This window comes from Rutilus rutilus, assembly GCF_951802725.1.
Source record: "Rutilus rutilus genome assembly, chromosome: 6".
NCBI lineage: Eukaryota > Metazoa > Chordata > Actinopteri > Cypriniformes > Leuciscidae > Rutilus > Rutilus rutilus.
This window is the reverse complement of record NC_140214.1, coordinates 2,956,992-2,979,621: the sequence shown is the minus strand read 5'-3', so window position 1 is coordinate 2,979,621 and position 22,630 is coordinate 2,956,992. Positions and strand designations below refer to the sequence as shown.

Genomic DNA, 22,630 nt, shown 5'->3' with positions numbered 1-22,630 from the left:
GTTATAGAGATATAAAGATGATACATAGATAAACTTCTCATCTGGCAAAACCGGTGTATCATGTTTTTCACAGCTCCCAATTTTCCCATGGTGATTAAAAACAATATAATATTTCATAAAGAGCTCGACATCTATTTCTAGACGATGTGTCGTTGAGAGAAGCTCTAAAATGACAGCTAAATGTTTACAAAACAGACCTTTTCCTGTACAAACAGCAAACGTGTGTACACGTCAGCGGCACTGTGCGCTCTACGTCGGTTGCGCTCGCCCGTGACGTCACCGCGCGTCGCGCTCTCGAGTGGGAGTCGAATCTTTCTCCGGAATCGTTTGCTTTCATTTCTGCACGAGCCCGTCGCGCGCGCTGCCGTTTCCCTCTCTTCGCTTCGAATCAAAACAAACGTCGCCCGACGCGCTTCGGTCGGTTATTCTTCTCCCGCATCTCGGACGGATTATTCGGTGTTTTCTGTGAAAAGGCGGTCAATAGAGCCGGATAAAGATGAGTGTGGAGGCGTACGGGCCGAGCTCGCAAACGCTCACCTTCCTGGACACAGAGGAAACTGAGCTTCTCGGGGCCGACACGCAGGGCTCCGAGTTCGAGTTCACCGACTTTACATTGCCCAGCCAGACCCAAACCCAAGGCCAGACCCAGAGTCAGCTCGACAACCAGGTATAAACGCGTAAAAACACACAAGCGAGCTTTAAATCAGGCGGGATAGAACGCGTTTGAGTGCAAATATGGCGAGCTAGCAGGCGTTAGCCGCGCGGTAGCGTTAGCAACGATAGAGCAGGCCGCCCGAGAGAGAGAGAGAGTTGTCAGAGGGACTTTTGTCAACTACATTAATGTTTTAACCAATTTTATTTACTAATAAGTTCAATCAAAGATACTATCTTGTATGTTATTATTGATGATGAATGTGTTATGTCAAATAGCTTGTTTTGGTTGGTTAGCTGCGGATCCCCAGGTGTATTTTCGTACTTTTAGAGGGACTTTTGTGCAACCACAGTGCTGTTAGTGTTAATAGTAATCTAGATTTCTTAAAATATGAAACCGCACGTGTTATTACAGATAGCTTGAGTTGGCTACAGCTGTCATGTGTGTTGTCAGATATTTGTTTACTATGTTGATGTTATTATTATGTAGTTCTGCCGCTGATGTGGGATGTATTTATGTACTTTCAAGGATGCATTTATTAACTGTTTGGCGTTATTATAAAATTATGCACTGTATTTGAGCATTTATGAGGTATTTTAGGGCTTGTTTATGTCAGTTGCATCTCATATGTGTTATTGTGTGTTTCTTTTGTGAGCTACAATGGTGTTAAATGAGTGTTTTTTATTATGAGTGTTTCATTGTAGGGCTTGTTTTGGTCAGGTTTTGGTGTGTTTAAAGGTGAATGATTTAGCAATATTGTTTAATGTTTGCTCTAATAATATGTTGCATATGTTCATCCAAAAATGAAAAAAATATCTTATAATTGACTCACCCTCAAGCCATCCCAGATGTATATGACTTTCTTCTTTCAGCCGAACACAATCAGAGTTATATATAAAATATCCTGGCTCTTCCAAGCTTTATAATGGGAGTGAATGGTGCCTTAGAGTTTGAAGCCCAAAAAAGCGCATCCATCCATCATAAAAGTAATACATACCATACGGCTACAGTGGGGTTAATAAAGGCCTTCTGAAGTGAAGTGATGCTTTTTGTAAGAAAAATAACTTTATAAACTATAATCACTGGCTTCCGGTAACGGCCGTAAGCGAGTCTAGTTCCGGCGGAAGAGTTGACCTCTGACCCAACGCATGACGTATTGATGAAAACATCGGTCATGAATTAGAAGTTTAAAACGAGAATTGTGGGAGGAGCTTGAGTTTGTTGCCCAGCCGGACCGCGAGAGATGTCAACTCTTACCTGAGATTACGCTACTCCTACGTCATGCGTCGGGTCAGAGGTCACTCTTCCGCCCGGAACTAGACTCGCGTACGGCCGTTTACCGGAAACCAGTGATGGTACTATACGGTTATCCGGACCACACGTGACCACAACCGCTCTTGGTTGGTCGTAACCCCAGTGACGGGTAGGTTTAGGGGCAGGGTTGGGGTAGGTCATCACATGTGGTCCGGATAACCGTATAGTACCCCAGTGATTATATCGTTTATAAAGTTAAAAATATGGATGTTTTTCTTTAAAACGCATTGTTTCGCTCCAGAAGGCTTTATTAACACCGCTTTTTTTACGCTTCCAAAACTCGGGTACCATTCACTCCCATTATAAAGCTTGGAGGAGCCAGGATATTTTTTTAAATATAACTTTAAAAAAAATTGTTTGGCTGAAAGAAGAAAGTCGTCATCTAGGATGGTGAGTATCTTGATCATTTTCATTTTGGGGTGAACTATTCCTTTAAGTACATGAGGCAGCAGAGGAAGTTTCATTGTTTTAGTAAATCAAGTGTGTATTTATGCTCGATTTAATTTTATTAATTTTAGTTTTCTGCTGGTGTAAGTTGCAGATGTGTGTGATTCGAGGGTTATGTGCAGTGTGCAGTGTGCAGTGGATTGGATATCCTGTTTTCACTTTTGTGCTATTTAAAGATTTGAAAGTGTTTTAAAGTGAAATGTTGTGTGTTCAGGTGAACGGGCCTGACGGAGTTCTGCCCAACGGAGAAGATGCAGTGGTGAAGACCAGCCAACTTCTGGCCGAGCTGAACTTTGAGGAGGATGAGGAAGACACTTACTACACTAAAGATCTGCCGGTGCACGCCTGCAGGTACTGATGATGATGATGATGATGACACACCTGTCCTGATCTCACGTGCCTTAATTATGTGTCTATGTAGCCCCGCCCCTTTTAAGCGCCGCGCTCGCTGTCTTTTGTCTTCCGGTCTGTATTTTAACCGCGATTTATGAATGAACGGCTCATTTACAATCTTCCCGGTCTGCTGACATTTTGTTAAGACATCTGCTTTAAACATTACAATCCTCTTGATAACTTTTGCTAACTTTACAGTAAGTAAATCCACTTCACCCGCTAATCACTCCTCGACAGCGATGCCGTAGAGATATACAGAGCGTGACGCTATTGCTTGATTTGATTCTCTGAAACGTGTACCTCTGATCACTCACAGCATTATTTGTATATGACACTGTGCTGTATAATTGACAGTTTTCCCCGACAACTGCAGTCGGCCAGTCATTTATACAAACAAACTCCCACAAGGCTAGCATGACCCTTCTGATTGTACATTATGCCGCATTTATGTAGGCTAGGTCATTGTAGGTGGGTAGTTATTTTATCAGTAAGATTTTAGGTCAAAATGACTTTGTAAAGAAAAGTGTATATTTACAGATGATTTAACATTGTCATTATTTTAATGACAGCACAGACTTTTATAATGTTTATAAAGATTTCTATTTCAAATAAATGCTGTTCGTTTGAATTTTCTATTCATTTTCTAAGTTTCCACAAACATTTTTCAACATTGAATATTTAAGAAGCATATCAGAATAATTTCTTTTGACTCTGAAGACTGGAGTAATGATTTAGCTTTGCATCATGGGAATAAATAACATTTTACAGTATTTTGAAATGAAAAGCCATTTGAAATTGTATGTTTAATCAAGTAAATATAAGAGACATCTCTCAAAAACATGAATAAATCTTACCGACCCCAAACTTTTTTGAACGGTAGTGTGTGTCAGTGTATTGCTAGTACGCTACAGTAATCATTCTGTGGGCTGGTTTTTGTTTTGTATGTTTGTAGCTACTGTGGCATCCATGATCCAGCATGTGTGGTTTACTGCAACACCAGCAAGAAATGGTTTTGCAATGGCCGGGGCAACACCTCTGGCAGGTGAGTCCACCTATTAGATTACGTTTGTGTCGTTAAATTCAACCCAAAGCATTGTTAACACTTAAAGGCTGATGTCTTATGTCACACCTGTCTTCTTTAGTCATATTGTGAACCATTTGGTGAGGGCCAAATGTAAGGAGGTGACGCTGCATAAGGACGGGCCGCTGGGAGAGACGGTTCTGGAGTGCTATAACTGCGGCTGCCGTAACGTCTTCCTTCTCGGCTTCATCCCGGCTAAAGCAGACTCTGTCGTGGTGCTTCTGTGCAGGTGAAATTCTTCACTCGTTTGCAAACGGCTTCATCCTGACTCACAAGCTGCTGTTTCTGTGGATACAATCATCACAGGAGTTTATTATGACTGGGTTGAACCAAATCTAAATTGACGTCTTTTAGACATCAGTAAATAAAGGGAGTTTTAGTAATTGTTTTTTATAACGACAACAATACAATTTAAATATGCTCTTTCTAGCTGTGTCTTTATGTATACGACATATTTTACTAAATTTACACACGCAAGTTGTTTCAAAACCTGTATGAGTTTCTTTCTGCTGAACGCAAAAGAGGATATTTTGAAGAATCTCGGTAACCAAACAGTTGATTTTCCTACTTATTTTTTTTCCTACTATGGAAGTCAATGGGGTCCAACAACTGTCTGGTTACTGACATCCTTCAAAATATCTTCTTTTTCCATTCAGCATAAGAAAGAAACTCATACAGGTTTGAAACAACTTTGAGGGTGAGTAAATTTTCATTTTGAAGTGAACTATTCCTTTAAGGCTATTAAACTGTTAATATTGAGTGTCTAAACTCTTTCATGTGTGAAGGTACATGCTTTCTGAAAATGAAATGGAGGAAGTCCCTAATGTTGCTTGCATTTAAATTTTTACATAATGAAACTGGGCGTGAGTGTAAGAAACCTTTGCACTTTATGTGCCTCGTGTGCTAGCATAATTGCTTTAATGTGCTAATGAAAATGTAGATAAATGCACCAAAAAAAATTAGATTTTTATGAATTAAGTTTTATATCTTTTTAATCAATAGTTGTATACATGAATGCATAAATAAGAGCAGTGCATGAAACATTCTTTTCCGTTTTTTCTAGAAATTGATTGCACTTCATGTTGACTGGTTGAATTATTTGAAAATGTTTCATGTAAATTTAATCACACCACTTGAAGCCGTGAAACCACACAGTGGTTGTTGTTGTTAAGTGCATGTTGTTAAGCATGTGCAGTCGCTCCGTCTCATGGGTGTGTGTGTGTGTGTGTGTTTGTGTGGTTAGGCAGCCGTGCGCGAGCCAGAGCAGTCTGAAGGACATTAATTGGGACAGCTCTCAGTGGCAGCCGCTCATCCAGGACCGCTGCTTTCTGTCCTGGCTGGTGAAGATCCCGTCCGAGCAGGAGCAGCTGAGGGCCCGTCAGATCACGGCCCAGCAGATTAACAAACTCGAGGAGCTCTGGAAGGTACAGTGATTTACATCTTTCAAGGGATGCACTGAAATTTTGCATTTTGGGGGCGAAACAGAAAAAAGGTCGCAAATATGCCGCTGTGATCAGGTTTCACTCTCGCACAACATTTTTAGTAACTTCACGAGCGGCTTTTTCCGCTCCATCTGTGTGTTGCGCTCTCCGTTACGTGTGTGTGTGCGCACCTGTTCCGCTCTGTGTGTGCACTGCACGCTCTGCTCTGTCGCTCATGCCCCAAACTCTCTACTCATGTACCGATCACGCTAACCGGAAAAGCAAAATCCACTTTTAAAATAATGTGCAGACATGACATTTCTCTGTAGTAGACTTCTGTTTGCAATATCCCTACTGTGCTGTAACATGGTATAGCCGTGCTAGGCAGCGCTGGTAAAATGACGCTACCCTCTCATTCACTGATCAGCTGCCTGATGTATGCTCACATGCTTACTTTTAATAAAGACTATACTTTATCTTCACAATTAGTCAAAATCTGAGTCTGTTGCATAGAACTGAATGAAGAATAATATATAGATATATTGATATTTAATATTTTAATATAGGGCTATATTCTGTCCAATTTTTGTGTTACTTTAAATAAAAGTGTGGTTATTTTATTTTATTGCCTTGTAGTTTTTTAAATTCAGATTAAGTAAAATTACTGCATTTTAATTTAAAAGTCTAATAATAATACAATTACATAAAAAAATTATAAAGATGAATAATTATTTTAAAAAAAGTCAGTTTTGGTTTTCGGCCAAGTGCATCCAGAAGTTTCGGTTTCGACCCAGAATTTTCATTTTGGTGCATCCCTGCATCTTTCTTATGAAGTGAAAACACTGCAACAGTGCAGAACCGAAGTGCCGTTATGAGCATCCTAATCTTGTATCATGTTTGTAGGAAAACCCAACAGCGACCCTGGAAGATCTGGAGAAACCTGGAGTGGATGAGGAACCTCAGCACGTTCTGCTACGCTACGAAGATGCCTATCAGTACCAGAACATTTTTGGGCCGCTGGTCAAACTAGAGGCTGACTACGACAAGAAACTCAAAGAGTCCCAAGTATGAAAACCTTTCTGCTCTTCAACTCTATTCCTGTGTAGGGATGTCCTGAGCCGATCTCAAGGATCGCTATAAGCATTTTCAGCTATCCTTACCCCTGATCCTTTTATTTTACGCCGGCTGTCTGTAAATTTTCTGTTTGGCGGTATGGACCTTCAAGTGGGTTTGCCGACCGTCATTAAAAGGAAAAGAAGAAGCTCAAATGTGCATGCGTGAGGCTCGGGAACCAATGAGGTCTGTTCTAGCGAGTCACGCGCGTGTTTGAGCTTCCGTGTTTAGCGTCTTTTATCTGCACTTTTGTAACGAATCACTCGAAAGTCATTTATTTACTGTCTGAGACGTCATTGCCTTGACACGTTGCCATGGGTTGAGTCTTGATGCGGATTTGATTGACAGACTGGCATTCAGTCCTTTTCATTTTCTGTTTGGTTAACTTTCTGAGTGAACTCGGGGGCGCAACCGTGCCCATCCATTTTTTCAGCTCTGTTAGTTCTGGAGGTTTTTTTCCATTCATTTTCTTTAGACATTTAAAAAAAAAAGAATCAATAAACAGTTCTACGCCATGAACAAAATCAACCAGCTCTGAGATGAATCTTAAAATTGTTTGAAATGTGTTTTGAAATACAAGCGTCAAGTGAAAATCAAAACAAAGACAAATGCGCAGGATGTAATGAGCATCTGTGAATGATTTAATCAAACCCACAATAAGGATGCAATTTAAAACTATTGACCAAACTTTTGTCTCTTAAGTGTGTAATATGATGTGTTGGAGGTAATTGCAAAATATTTAACAGGGCTCGAATTTAGGTGCAGGTATTGTGCATGATTTTACTCATTCCCGCAGATTTCTGTCTTATAAGGTGGGAAATTCTTTCAAACATTTATTCATTTAGCTTGTTGGTTGAATGAGCGAATTAATCCACACAAATTATCAGATCAAATCAGTCATTCAACAACTCTGTTTAACGTAATTTCGCAAACAGCCAGAGTGATCTTCGCTCTCTCTTTCAAAATGAGCACATGGCTTCACATCACCTCATCATCTGTACAAGCGAGCTGCATGCTGCGTTAAAAGACTTTGCCCAATCCAGCCTGTTGCGTCGTTACTAAAGTTTATCACATGCATGACTTTTAAAGCGTTCTGTAGTAGAGGTCGACCGATAGTGGATTTTACCGATACCGATATTTAGGTTTGACCGTACATGCCGATAACCGATTATTCAACCCATTTTTTTATTTTATGAATATTGGGATTAAAAACAAACATAACACTCCAAGTAAAGCAGTGCTGAACTGAAATATGTTAAAATGAGAAGTTCTACAGAATGAACTACAGAAAATAATTTAAACATTAAAATGTTACAGGTCAAATGTGTGTTTCTTTAGCTATAACCTCGAAACATAGCCTATGTAACGCTCTCGCTCTGTATAATGCCAGCAGTCTCTTCTCAGCGCTCTCATGCTGTGTAATGACTGTGCACACTTCTCAGCCGATCCAGCAACGGACGCAACCCGGAAAAACTATCGGTGTGGATTTTTGCCGATAACGATAGTTCCGCCGATCAACTATCGGTACCGATATATCGGTCGACCTCTATTCTGTAGTACTCGCACGATCTCTGAGAGATGGCTCATACCCTAGAGCACACACACATAAAGCTAAACTGAGTGCTTTTTCGTGGCTTATTGCGCTTAAAAGGTCAGAAACGCACAAAATGATGTCAAAAGTGATATTGGATCCGTGCATTAGCTCTTAAAGTGACAGCAGCCTAATATACCTGCTGCTGTCTGTGTCATTAATGTCAATCAAAGAACAAAAGATTGCGAGAAGAATTAATCTGTTCTTAATTTATACAATGAAGTAATTTATTAAATAGGATAAAATATAATAATTTCAACTATACATGAACGAACTACAATTTCTGTAGTGTTCCTGTACCTGAATACTGGTAGACCTTCCTGAAAACCTTAAAGAACTCTTTATTTAATTTGTAATGTTATTTTATTGTAGTTATTTGTGCTTCTGCTTGTAATTTATGTATTGGTTCTTGTTTATTTTGTAAATTAGACTCAGGGTTGAATTCAAGCTTCCTCGCGCTGTGTAAACTGATTCGCAACAAAATTAACCCATTGCAAAAACAGAAATGCAAAGTGAGCATACATTTAGGGGTTAGAAATGTAGTTGATAATAAAATAAAACTAGTTGATAAAATTAATTACTTGAATAGTACATCCTCCATAACGTAATCGATATTTACGTCTCGTACGGTCTGTAAACTCTTGCGTTAACAAGGCAATGACTGACGCATTTGTATTACATTCCAAAGAGCTCCAATATCAGCCCCACAGTTGAAACCGAAACCATAACCGTGCCAGCTGGGCCGGATCGGCACGGAGCAGAGCGGTTAAGCAACAAGAACGGTTGGCCCGACGGTGGAAAAGCGGCTCATGATTTCCGTTTCTGTGATAGCGGTGCCGACAGTGTTTGGATGATTTCTGTTAAGTATTAGTATTAATTCAGTATACATGATTTTATTTATAAAAAATGAAGCTGAAATCACACTGATTTGTGGTAGAGCTGCACGATTCTGGATAAACTGTGAATCGTGATTTTTCTTTAGTTTAAAATAGACTTCGTGATTCTGAACAGACAACTGAACAAAATAACATTTACTTGAGTTTCTGACAATCTATTTTCACTATCTGACTATTTAAAAGTGGTTAATTAAGGCGAGACACTACAGGTGAATAGGGTAAAATTTTAAAATAATAGATATCACCATGAAATTTCCTCAGTTGATTACTTATATAAGTATATAAAAAAGTTTTAGACATTTGTATGTTTAATTATGCAAATTAGGCATTATCTCATTAAATTTGCAATATTTTCGGTAGATAGATCTGAACATATGATAAAGCCAGGTGCAGAATTCTTTTTTCATTTTGTTTACACACAAGATGAAAAAAAAAAATTCAGAGGGATTTCAGGATATATGCTTTCATTATCTAGGAAATCAAAATATACTGTCCATAGCCTTAAATCGATTTTCGCCATATTTTTTTGATTAAAATGTCACATAAATCATGCCAGGAATGATTTATTAACAAATCCCTCTGAAGATATCTTCAGAATACTGCTAATTGTATAACTGGAGAGTTTGGTGTACACAGGTGCCACATAGGCTGAGATGTTTCTACTGGAGAATCACAAAAAACTCATTTTGACGGCAGTTAAAGATTTAAATAGATCTAAATGAGATTTCGTCGTTAGCTTTAAATCCCCCTTTGGACATTCACGATTGGTTGCTGATAGAAAGGAAATGCCCATATTTGGGTTACGTAGCGTTGTGCAGGAGACTCTGAGTTTTACAACGATACCGGTCATGACAGACTTCAGTAAACAGATGCTTCTCGGCGTGTCGTGCTGGAACGCTAACTTCTTGGTAAATTCGGGAGAAACTTATTGCCGCAAGTGAACAAAATGTAATAAAATAAACATCTTAATGTATATTTTCAACGTTTTCTTTATAGCAGCTTGAAAGAACACATATTGAAAGAGTAAACTAGCCCAAAATCTCAAAACTGACCACTGCATGAAAAATCAATGTTTTTGCCTGCCGTGTCTCGCCTTAAATTAATAAAAAATAAAATAAAATAAACACGGGTTAAATGAATGATTCAATGACTCCCTCATATACTATTTGTTTTACTTGTTTTATTACTGGATGATTCAGCGTTTTTGAACAAATCTCTTGAATATATGATTCAGTGACAAATACATTGCTAACAGTCACTTGCCGCCACCTACTGGTGTAACCTACTCGGTGTAATCGACGCAGTCGCGCCGAGTTGCTTTTGAAAGGTGCTTTACTCTATCATGATCGCTACCGTTGACAGCAGTGTTTTTTTTATCAATTTTTATCTTCTGTGATGATTTGAATATTTGCAACAGAGAAATAACGAAACTGTGTGGTTGAAAAGACTGTGAAGCTGTTTCTGCCAGCGCAGATCTGAATATTCCGGTGTGATTTTGTCAAAGTTTGTTTAATAGACACAGAATCTTGTAACGATTAATCGTGCCGCTCTAATTGGTGGCTTGTGAAGAAGCATATATCATCTCTTTACATCCGAGTTCATATGTATGTCTTGAAACGTTATACATCATTGCGTTATTGCACATTATTACCCCCCCCCCCCCCCCCCCAAAAAAAAATTTATGTTGAGAAAATGGATGGGATTTTTATTTCTGGAACAAGAATATTGCACTTTTTTGCAAGAAAAAAAGCGATAGATGGACGTTCATATGTTTTTGGGTGATCTTTCCTTGCACATGAGTTTCTTTTCTTTCTGGTAAAGAGAGGTTGTTTATAAGTGGAGTAAATCATATGTGTTTAAACGTATTTAAAATGTGTTGAAAAATATTCTGCTGCTAATGTCTTCTCTTTGCTTGTCTCCTGTCTTTTTACTGCAGACTCAAGACAATATAACTGTGAGGTGGGATTTGGGACTGAATAAAAAGCGGATAGCTTATTTCACTCTGCCCAAGACGGATTCAGGTGGTAATATTCACTTTCAACATCTTCTGTGTCTACCAGTGGTTCATATCCATCCCATCCCTAACACCGTGTCCCATGCATCCCTCATCGATGTGTGCACGGACATGTCTGCCCGAGTGTGTGTGTGTGTGTGCGCGCGTGCATGTGTGTTTGTGTTGCTGTAGTGTGTATGTGATGGATATATAGCTCTATTATCGTTATTAGAACATAAATCCAGAAGATGTGGTTTATCTGACAGTGTTTTCTCTGTGGTGGTGATTTTCATCAGACATGCGACTGATGCAAGGAGACGAGATCTGTCTGCGCTATAAAGGAGACTTGGCTCCTCTCTGGAAAGGGATCGGACACGTCATCAAAGTCCCGGACAGCATCCTTTCAACAATGATTATCCAACTGGCTGCTGCACAATGACAACTATTATTATCAACTTCTATTGTGTTTTGATAATGTCCTTAGGCACACATTGCTCATACTTATATTTACATTTATGGCAGACGCTTTTATTCAAAGCGACTTACATCGTATTTCAAGGTACACATTTACATTCTTATCAGTTCTGGCTTTCCTCTGGGAGTCAAACCCATGACTGTGGCGTTGCAAGCGCCAACGCTCTACTGTTTGAGCTACAGGAAAGCCTCAAATCATTAATTTAGGATTAATGATTTGATTAGCAACCATCCAGAGCACCCTATCAACTGCATAGGGTGTAATTTTTTTTTTATGTATCAGGTTTTGGTGAAACGCTGGCTATGGAGTCCATTACACATTTCAGGGACAATAAAGTATATTTCATAGCAGCATAATTGAAACCACTCAGTGAATTCTAACAGCTGCATAGCAAAATTCTCACAACATGCAGACATCGTGACAGTTTTGCAAACACCTAACCCTTTATGTCAGCAAAAAAAAACCACTCTTTTGATTTACAAGTACAAAAGTATCATACGGTTGATTCCTTAACCGAGATTCTGTCAGATTACGGAGATGAGATTGCCATCGAGCTGCGCAGCAGTGCAGGTGCACCTGTGGAGGTGCCGCACAACTTCCAGGTGGACTTCGTCTGGAAGTCGACATCTTTTGACCGGTTAGTCCCACTATCACGTTTTAATACTTTCACCAGTCCGTTAAATCGTTTTGTTGCGGTGTATATACGGTGCATATTTGCTGCCTGCATGTCGATCCAAACCGGTGTGTTTTTTCTTTTATGTAGATGGCATTATGAAGAATGAACTGGTTTTATTCACGCTATTTTAGTGTTTTTGAGATATTATTTTAATTTATATTTTTAATTAGTTTTAATTTTTCTATTTTCCATTTTTATTTTCATTTATAAGTCAGTTTATTTTATTTTTAATGTGTCTAAGGTTTTATTATTAATTTTATTTGTTACTTTAGTACATCAAGTTATTTTATTTCACATAACATTTTTTTTTTTTTAATATATTTTTAGTTTAGTTAACTATAATAATAACATAATAATAATCAAATTTATTTATATAGCACTTTTCAGGCGTAAAATGCAGTTCAAAGTGCTTTACATAAAAATGATATTGCCATAGCAACAGCAACATCACATTCAATAAAAACGTGCATCAAACTTTAAAAAAATTTAATGCAACACATTGTATAAAATATTACAAAATCTGAAGTGCAAATATAAAAGTAATCAGCTACAACACATCTAATAGAAAATGCTCAAACACATAGGAGACGATTTATTATAAGCATAATTCAGAGTCGGTAATTCAATGCCAAAGTAAAAAGATACATTTTTAACTTTTTAAAAATATTGTGTACTAGCTTCCCTAATATCTAGTACACTCAGTATTTTATAATACTATAATAACCCTGGCATGTGATTACAATAAATGGAAACTTTCTGTCCAAAAGATCATAAGTGATTGCCAAATGCAATTTTAGTCTTACGGACTCCTTGTATGATACTTGTATGGATCTTGTTTATCTTTTTTTATTTCTTTTTAAGCTTGATGCCTTCAGTCCTGATTATTTGTAATTGTATGTGGGAAAACAGTTTAATTTTCAGATGAACTATTACTTAAAGGGATAGTTCACTTTGAAATTAAATTTTGGTATGTTTTAGCTTACCTGAAGGGCATCCAAGATGTAGGTGTCTTTTTTTCCTCAGTTGTTTCAATTTTGATATTTTAGGTCAAACCGTTCTTGTCTGTCAGTCATATAATGCAGGTCTGCGGTCACTGTCTCAAAACAGCATGCACAAGTCCAAATTAAAACAATTCCCCACCATCCAAATTAAACAATTCCCCATCGTAAGTACACTTTGATGGCCTAAGACACGAAACGAGCGGTTTGTGTGAGAAAACGAACCGTATTTATATAGTTTTTGCCTCTTGACCAAAGCCGCGTCCAACTGATCTGACGGCGCGGGCGGGTATAGATATATACACTGATGTCGCCTTGGCTAATGAACTGCAATAGCGAAGGCGACATCTAGTGCTAGTGTTTCTATACCCGCACGCGGGCGGATATAGATATAGAAACACTAGATGTCGCCTTCGCTATTGCAGTTCATTAGCCAAGGCGACATCAGTGTATATATCTATACCCGCCCGCGCCGTCAGATCAGTTGGACGCGGCTTTGGTCAAGAGGCAAAAACTATATAAATACGGTTCGTTTTCTCACACAAACCGCTCGTTTCGTGTCTTAGGCCATCAAAGTGTACTTACGATGGGGAATTGTTTAATTTGGATGGTGGGGAATTGTTTTAATTTGGACTTGTGCATGCTCTTTGAGACAGTGACCATAGGCCTGCATTATATGACTGACAGACAAGAACGGTTTGACCTAAAATATCAAAATTGAAACTACTGCGGAAAAAAAGACACCTACATCTTGGATGCCCTTGAGGTAAGCTAAAACATACCAAAATTTAATTTCAAAGTGAACTATCCCTTTAAAGTGGTCTAATGATCTGTGAACCTAGTGGACGCGAAGTTGAGCTTTTTGTTTATCATGTCATGCAGAATGCAGAGTGCCCTGAAGACGTTTGCTGTGGATGAGACCTCTGTGTCTGGCTACATCTACCACAAGCTGCTGGGTCATGAGGTGGAGGACGTTATCATCAAATGCCAGCTTCCCAAACGCTTCACTGCGCAGGGCCTGCCAGACCTCAACCACTCGCAGGTACAGAGCTCCCCTTCACCTCGTTCGGTCCTTTGACTACAAGCTTCTGAAACTCAAGTTGTTTTGGCACAATGTAGGTTTATGCGGTGAAAATGGTACTGCAACGCAGCCCTGAAGTGTCAGCTAGTCTCTCCCCTGTGAAGGCCTCCTTCCCTTTCCCTCTGTATAGATAAAACATTATCAAAATGATTCCAGTTCACGTGGATCCGCGGAAACAACAAAAAATTCTGTATTATGCAGGCCAGACAAGTAATTTAGTGAGGTCAATTTGTAAAGAAAGACCATATATATATATATATACAGTATATATGAATGAAAATTCAGCTTTGCATCACAGAAATAAATGATAATTTAAAGTATAATAAATTGAAAACCAAGTATTTTAAATTGTAATAATATATCACAATATTACATTTTTTTTTCTGTATTTTTGATCAAATAAATGCAGGCTTGATGAGCAGAAGAAACTTCTTTCAAAAACATTAAAAATAGTAATGTTTCCAAACTCTTGGCCTGTACTGTGTGTATATATATATATATATATTAAAATTCACATACCTATAGACTAAACACGTAATATGCATGTGCACAAGTGGCTGGCGTATTTTTCCAATTGTTTATAATGTGAGCGCCACGTTTTTTAAACGCCATGAGCATAACGAGGCGCTGAGCGTTTTTTTCCACACTGAAGCGCTGAGCGCCTGGCGTTTTTTTACTGGTCGCCGAAAGCTGAAGAATGTTCAACTTTGGGTAAAACGCAGCGCTCATCACTGTCAACCCAACCGTCCAATCACAGTGGAGGAGGGGCGGGACTAATACCACACTGACCAACCGCCACATTCTGCTTGTACAACGTCAACAGATGACAACAAGAAGCATAGTAACAGAACAAAATGAATCATTTAAAACAAGAGCCAGAGAAAATATGTTACATTGTATCGACATTTTAATATAGAATCAACACAGAAACAAAATATGTGTGAAATGAGATACTAGTAACACTTTCGCGGATATCCCGTATCATAACAGGCAAAGCGTCTCAACTGGAAAAAAAACCTGCTATGCTGCCAAAACGCTCTCAAGCGCCCATAGCTAGCCGTTTTCAGCATTGCGGACACACGGCCTTATTCACGTGCACCTTGGAACCTATTTCAACATTTGAGTTCTCGAGCCGCCAAACACTGGCATAGTGACATAGTCGTGCATATGAACGGCCAGAACACAAGAAGTTTTTTGCTTTCAGTTAAAACTGTCGTGTTAGCGGCGTCTAAGTTAATAACTAATGATCTTCGTGACGGAAGTGAAACAATCAAAAACTAACTTTATCTGGACAATAACTTTATTCTAGAGCTGCTGTAAAGCCAAAACAATCTCTGTTACTGTAATCTCCTAGTATCACTGTAAAGCTGCTTTGAAACGATCTATATTGTTAAAAGCTAGGGGTGTGACGAGACGCTTACTCCACGAGACGAGACGAGACACGAGATTGGGTTCACGAGAACGAGACAAGACGAGATTTTTACACAATTTTTAAGAAATCCTCAATGATGAAATATATGAATGGAAAATAGTCTTTTATTCAACTGAAAATCACAAAATGCAAAACAATTTAGGTTCATTTTGAAATCAACTTGTAATGAATGTTATTTTACCGCTATTTTAATGAATTCTATGCAGTAAAGGACATGCAAACACTGCAAAATGTTTTGCTATAAACTCTACTGTCTGGCTTCTCCCCTGTACGATTTCACATGAGAAATCTAACTCCTTTCCACAAATCGAACATAAAGAAAAATAAAACAGTATAAATAAAATAAATATAAATAACTGAAATAACACTTTAAATGCAAACAGTGTGTATCCATAATCAAAGTAGGCTACTGCTCTCTCAAAACTACAAGTTAAAACAGAAACACATTTTTTTTTCAAGCATGAAAAAGAGATAAAATTAACTACACAGAACAGACTAAGATTTTGGTCATGTTCTTTTTCAAGAATATAAGCATGTCGACGATTTCTGGCAGCATTTGAGACCTTTGGGCAGTAGCTAACTAGGGCTGCACGATATGAGGAAAAGCTGTGATGTGCGATAACATTGTTTAATATTGCGATGTCGATATGACTTGTGATATGTGAATGTTAGCTATACTGTTCCCATGTCTTAGTGCTTTAATAGGTTCTTTGCGCGATAGGTCAAATGTTTATTACCTGCCTGGTTCAGATTACACTATTTTAGCGCGATTTTGGCACGATCCGTTTCGTGGAGATTCGTAAAGGACAACGGGCGTCGGGACGCAAGATTCGATCGTTTCATTTCGAATAGTGTGTCATAGTGGGCGACAACCTACGCGTCTGCGATGCTTCAGGACATCACGACAGAAAGACTAGCATGTTTAACTTTAACGGTCCTCCACGACGGGTTGAGTGTGCGTGAGTGAGTGAGAGTGCGAGCAACAGTGACAGTGTGCGTGTGTGCGGCGTGCGCCCGCCAGTGAGCGTGTGTGTGTGTGTGTGTGTGTGTGTGTTCGCGCGCGAGTGAGTGAGCGAGCGAGGGACAGTGAGTGTGTGTGTGTGCGCGGAGTGTGTGTGTGATTGGCCCGGCACACAAATGATTTAAAAGTGGCAGGGGCATCTTCAATAGGCTACTAATTTCACCCTCACGCTCCATCACACTGACATCACAACAACTCACGAGACAAAGTTTTACCTCGACGAGAAATCTCGTCGCGTTTTAATCTCGCGAGATCTCGTAACACGAGATCTCGTCACACCCCTATTAAAAGCGCTGTATAAATGAAGGTGACTTGACTTGACTTCTGAAACTCATTGACTCACTGGCACGATATAGGTTTATGCAGTGAAGACGGTCCTGCAGCGACCCCTCAGTCTGATCCAGGGCCCTCCAGGGACCGGCAAGACCGTCACCTCTGCCACTATTGTCTACCATCTGGCCAGACAGGGCAACGGGTAAGACACGTCCTCTCGTGGTACTGGTAGACATAAATGCCTCTGTGTATTTCCAGTGTGTTATGAAATGGGAGTTAATTTGAATAATACTAGGGCTGGAAAATAATCTATTTGAGATTTTTCTGCTAAAAATTGAGATTGTGATTTTAAATATGAATTATTTCCTTATCATTATTGTTAACACTTTACGATAAGGTTCGTTAGTTAACATTAGTTAACGTGAACTAATAATGAACTGCACGTATACAGCGTTTATTAATCTTTGTTAATGTTAATTTCAACATTTACTAATACTTTATTAAAATCTTGTTAATATTAGTAAATGCACTGTGAACTAACATGAACTAGCAATGATGTATTTTTATTAACTAACGTTAACAAAGATTAACAAATACAGTAACAACTGGATTGCTAATGGTTAGTTCATTTTAGTTTACTTTAACTAATGAACCTCATTGTAAAATGTTACCTCGTTATTTTTATTGTTAGCACTTTTCAATAGTCTCATTAATGTTATTTAATGCATTAACTAACAATAATACATTTGTTACAGTATTTATTAACATTAAATTATGAAAATACAACTGTACATTGTTATTTATGTTAGCTCTGGTCCAATAAACAATATTAACAGACAAATTGTGATTTTAATAATATATTGAAATTAAATGTTGAAATTAACATTAACTCATTTTAAAATCCTCCTGTGGGGAAAATCCATCTTTTAATGTTGTTTATATGTCTATGTGGTGTTTTTAATATGTGTAAATTCATAAGTCGACAGCATTGCTGAGTATTTCCTCCTTTAAACTGCAGTGAACCAAAGACAGTCTCAAAAACACGCTTTGAAATCGCCCTTGTTCTTTACGTCACAAATATGTTATAGCCGATCACATCAACATGCGGGCGGGCTTTTATATATTATTAATTGTGCTGTGAAGCAGGGGAGTTTCAAGAGAAGTCAAGTTATACCGGTATATTTTTCTGTTGATGTGAAAAATCGGGTACATTTAACAGTATAGCAGGTGAATTATGTATATGATGTATATTATGATGAACTATATGCCTTTCTCCACTGACGTTCAAAGCGTTTCTAAGGATGCTGAGTCTCAGATGGTGAACGGGAACATGGTTTGTGTAACGTAGTATAAAACGCATTACCATTCTGATACATCAACTTGTAGACGAGCCCGTATAACTCGCTCTTCCACTTCTTCCGAATCAGTTTCTGGTCCAAACATTTCTGGTTGAATGAAACCAGTATTTCTGCTTGACTTCATTATTACAGTGAAGTTGAGCAGGTGAATCTCTGAGCTGGTGTGAGTGAGTGAGTGGAGGCGGGGCTAATGAGGCAAGGGTGTGGAGTTACATTCAAGCTATTTTAAGGCAAAAATACATTTTCCCCGGAATTATTTTTTTAAATATGTAATTTTGGTGATCAAAGATGAGCTTTAAGGGATACAATTATTGGCTACAGTGTATCTTTAATAAATGCTTTAGTGTTTTTTTTTATATTTCAAGTTAACTAATGTTAATAAATGGAACCTTATTGTAAAGTATTATTCTTATTATTAATAAATAAATAAAAAACATGAAATATTACTTTAGCATTATTTCACTTTAAAATAACAACATTGGCTATTTAAGAAAAATATTATCCTTTTTTTTGCATTACTTTAAAATTACAGTAATAATATTTGTAGTATGTCAGTTTCTTAATCTTCAAACATTAAACCATCAAACCTTTATTTTGACGGAAATCTGCAGGAAGCCTTTAAAGCTTGTCTTTTGTTGATAAACAAGTCTGGGAAGATGGTTGATCAATATTGCGTTCCCAAATGCACATTAAAGCGGCTCGAGCCACTCTAAGCCATATCAGGATTACGGTTTTATTTCAGGTTCATGCTCCTGTTAAATCAGAATCTTAGCGCACGTATGCCATAATTGTGGTATGCCATAGATGTATATCATAATTATCATATCATAATTTGGTAACACTTTACAATAAGGGTCATTAGTTAACTACCTTAGTTATTAACATGAACTAAGAATGAACAATACTTCAGCATTTATTAATCTTAGTTAATATTAATTTCAACATTTACTAATACGTCATTAAAATCAAAGGTTGTATTTGTTAACATTAGTTAACTAACATGAATAAACAATGAACGGCTGTATTTTTATTAACTTACATTAACAAAGATGAGTAAATACTGTAACAAATGTATTGCTCACTGTTAGTTCATGTAAGTAAACACACTAACTAATGAACCTTATTGTAAAGTGTTACCAATAAATGCGTATCTGATTTCGACTCTCTTTTTAATGTTTTCTTTAGTCCCGTGCTGGTTTGTGCTCCGAGTAACATCGCAGTGGACCAGCTAACAGAGAAGATCCATCAGACGGGGCTGAAGGTGGTTCGTCTGTGCGCTAAGAGTCGTGAGGCCATCGACTCACCGGTGTCTTTCCTGGCTCTGCACAATCAGATCCGCAACATGGACAGGTACAGACATTTCTGTTCTCACGCAGTTCAAGATTTAAAAAAAAGCACTATTAGACCTTTTATTTGTTTGTGCTGTAAGTGGTTTAAGACTGGCATTAACATTATTATTGCTCAGATTTAGTGTTTCTCAAAATCTACAACCCTTAACCCAGCAATGACCTTTTCAGTGTTTGAATGCTGCATATGAGGAGCTCTTTTCCAAAACGCTATAAATCCATTTAAATAGATTTTTTTTTACTTAGACCCACACATTTTGTGAATATTCAATTTATCCTGTTAAAATGTTTTTTTTTGGCTCAGTCTGAACATGTTGAACAATGATTATTAAATCAAACAACAAAATTGTTGATGATAAATTCAAAGTTATTATTATTTTTTTCCAAAACGCTATAAATCCATCTGTTTTTTTCCCAAAACGCTATAAATCCATCAACTTTTCCCAAAAATTGATGGTTTGTCTTCAATTTTTTCCAAAAAAAAGGCATAATAAATACATTGGCATTCAGTAAAGTGTCGAACCCATAAAAAGTAGAACCATTGTCCACTTTACATAGAACAAATCACGACATGACCTTGTGTATGTGAGAGTGGCGTTGACACCAAACGCGAATAGAGCGTCTGGCGCAAGTGATTTTCATGTTAAGTCAATGTAAAGACGCGTTTACGTGCATCTGGAGGTCCTGCGGCGCGAATGAGGCGTTTAGCGCGGTGCGGACGCGCGAATGAGGCGAATAGAGCGTCTGGCGCAAGTGATTTTCATGATAAGTCAATGTAAAGACGCATTTACGTGCATCTGGAGGTCCTGCGGCGCGAATAAGGCGCTAAGCGCGGTGCGGACGCGCGAATGAAGCGAATTGAGTGTCTGGCGCGATACACGCGAGTGATTTGAAGGTGAGAGAGAGAATCCAGAGGATGTATCGCATTTAGGCTAAAAATAGGTTCGGCGCTTATAGTGGTTTGGAAAGAAACTGCATCTTGCAGTACATTTTAAACAAGGAAATATAGCGATTTGGCATGAAACGTTGATGGAGCAGTGAATAGGTTCAGTACACAGCAAAATGACACGACAAACTCGTTTTTTTTTATGGCGTTTATCGCGTTTTGGAAAAGAGCTCTTCATATGTAGATGTTAGACAATGTGTCAGAGATCTTAAGAGGATTAATGTTTGCCTGTCATTTCTACAGCATGCCAGAGTTGCAGAAACTGCAGCAGCTGAAGGACGAAACTGGCGAGCTGTCGTCGTCTGATGAGAAGCGTTACCGAGCTCTCAAACGGACCGCAGAGAGAGAGCTGCTCATGGTACCCTTCTGACTTCACTTTAAACACAGATAGACACCAAATGCTGGAATATTTCATAGCGAAATGAAGCGTTTCTAGAGTCTGAAGTGGATTTTTCAGTGCTTTATATTGATGCTGCAGGCAGTGGGAAACAATTATGCATGTTTTTGTGTGGTGCTGCAATTTAACACTTTAACGATACACAAAAATGACAGTTCGGTATGTATGTCGGTTTTGAAGTCACGTTTTGGTTTGTTTACAGTACAGCAGAGGGAAAAACACAACATTAAACAGCCTTGTTTTCCCATTTTTTTTATTAAAAAGAGGTTTACTGAACCGCAACGCTCTTCATACTGCATTTTATGCAGTTATTGAGCTTCCATTCTTTTGTGCAGAGACTGTCAGGCCAAGGCCTTAGGCAAAATGTAAATACTTGCATGACTTTCTAACATTTACAAATTAGGATGCAACCATAAGATATAAGTTATGTGTCGAGGAAAACAAATGCATTAAAAATAGCACGCATATCTGGCACGCCGCTTTATTTGTTTGAGTCAGTTTGACGTGCGTAATAAAGCACGTAAGCAAGAATGTATATGTTTAGGACAACGTGGATAATGCACTTTTTCCCTTCCATTATTGTGTCAGATGCGTTTGCAAAAAGTTCAGAACATGTAGTTGTTAAAACAAGGCTGCTTTCATTCGGTACACATGCGTGCCGAAACCAGAAAACCCGTACCAAAATGAAAGCGTGTCCTGTTACACCCCTAACATGACATGATCCATCATGCCCAACCCCCTGATAGAGGCCTGCAAACATCTCATTCTCTCTTCTTTCCCAGAACGCAGATGTGATCTGCTGCACATGTGTGGGTGCGGGTGACCCTCGCCTGGCAAAGATGCAGTTCCGCTCCATTCTCATCGATGAAAGCACCCAGGCCACGGAGCCCGAGTGCATGGTGCCCGTGGTGCTCGGGGCCAAACAGGTAACGTTAAATTAAAAATATCAGTAAATAAAAGATTTTCATAACTTTATAAACATGCTTTTTTTAGTTCCCCCTTAATCCACAACATAACAAGCATGTAGGAAACGCGCTATGCAAATAAACTTGATGTGCCTTACTTTGCCTATCAAGCTCAAACTGTGTTAACGGTATATGTGTGGAGAGATAAAAACTGAAACCTATGAGATAAAACATTTCTGTACAAGTGCACAGACCAGTCATTTTTAATTTGCCAACAACTGACCATTAATGATCTCATATACAGTGTTTTTCTACTGTGCCACATTAAAGGAAGGGATTAAAAGTGGACAATTAAACTTTTATATAAATATGTGTGTGCACTTTGCGTGCTTAACGTTAATTTCATTGTGTTAGTCGCTTTGGAATATAAATTGAGCAGGTTTCAGAGATTAAAATGTTTTAATTTGATTATATTCCGGAAAATACGGTACTTGAAATGCATGTATACACTCTTGTATATTTTCTCTAGTAGTAACTGTCCTGTGCTCTCTCTCTCTGACAGCTGATTCTGGTGGGTGACCACTGTCAGTTGGGTCCTGTGGTCATGTGCAAGAAGGCGGCTAAAGCAGGTCTTTCTCAGTCTCTGTTTGAGAGGCTGGTGGTTCTGGGCATCAGACCCATCCGTCTGCAGGTGCAGTACCGCATGCACCCGGCACTCAGCGCTTTCCCTTCAAATATCTTCTATGAGGGTTCTCTGCAGAACGGGGTCACCGCCGGTACGTTACTTTCGCTTTGCATATAGTTCTCACACGGTTGTATTA

General features: G+C 38.5%; 2 protein-coding genes across 2 annotated transcripts in view; both read left to right on the top strand.

The window, feature by feature from the left end:
• The window catches only part of LOC311292270 (lipoprotein lipase), a 632,457-nt gene that overhangs the window by 426,942 nt on the left and 182,885 nt on the right, over positions 1-22,630 (top strand). The gene's annotated exons all lie outside the window — the stretch shown is intronic.
• The window catches only part of upf1 (UPF1 RNA helicase and ATPase), a 36,325-nt gene continuing 13,931 nt past the window's right edge, over positions 237-22,630 (top strand). Inside the window, exons 1-15 of the mRNA XM_084411889.1 lie at positions 237-667; positions 2,628-2,764; positions 3,759-3,848; positions 3,949-4,116; positions 5,131-5,311; positions 6,212-6,373; positions 10,845-10,932; positions 11,198-11,296; positions 11,905-12,013; positions 13,933-14,092; positions 16,941-17,059; positions 19,401-19,565; positions 20,751-20,865; positions 21,687-21,830; positions 22,372-22,585. Coding sequence (XP_084268015.1) covers positions 497-667; positions 2,628-2,764; positions 3,759-3,848; positions 3,949-4,116; positions 5,131-5,311; positions 6,212-6,373; positions 10,845-10,932; positions 11,198-11,296; positions 11,905-12,013; positions 13,933-14,092; positions 16,941-17,059; positions 19,401-19,565; positions 20,751-20,865; positions 21,687-21,830; positions 22,372-22,585 — 2,122 coding nt within the window. The 5' untranslated portion in view covers positions 237-496. The remainder of the gene's footprint in view (positions 668-2,627; positions 2,765-3,758; positions 3,849-3,948; positions 4,117-5,130; positions 5,312-6,211; positions 6,374-10,844; positions 10,933-11,197; positions 11,297-11,904; positions 12,014-13,932; positions 14,093-16,940; positions 17,060-19,400; positions 19,566-20,750; positions 20,866-21,686; positions 21,831-22,371; positions 22,586-22,630) is intronic.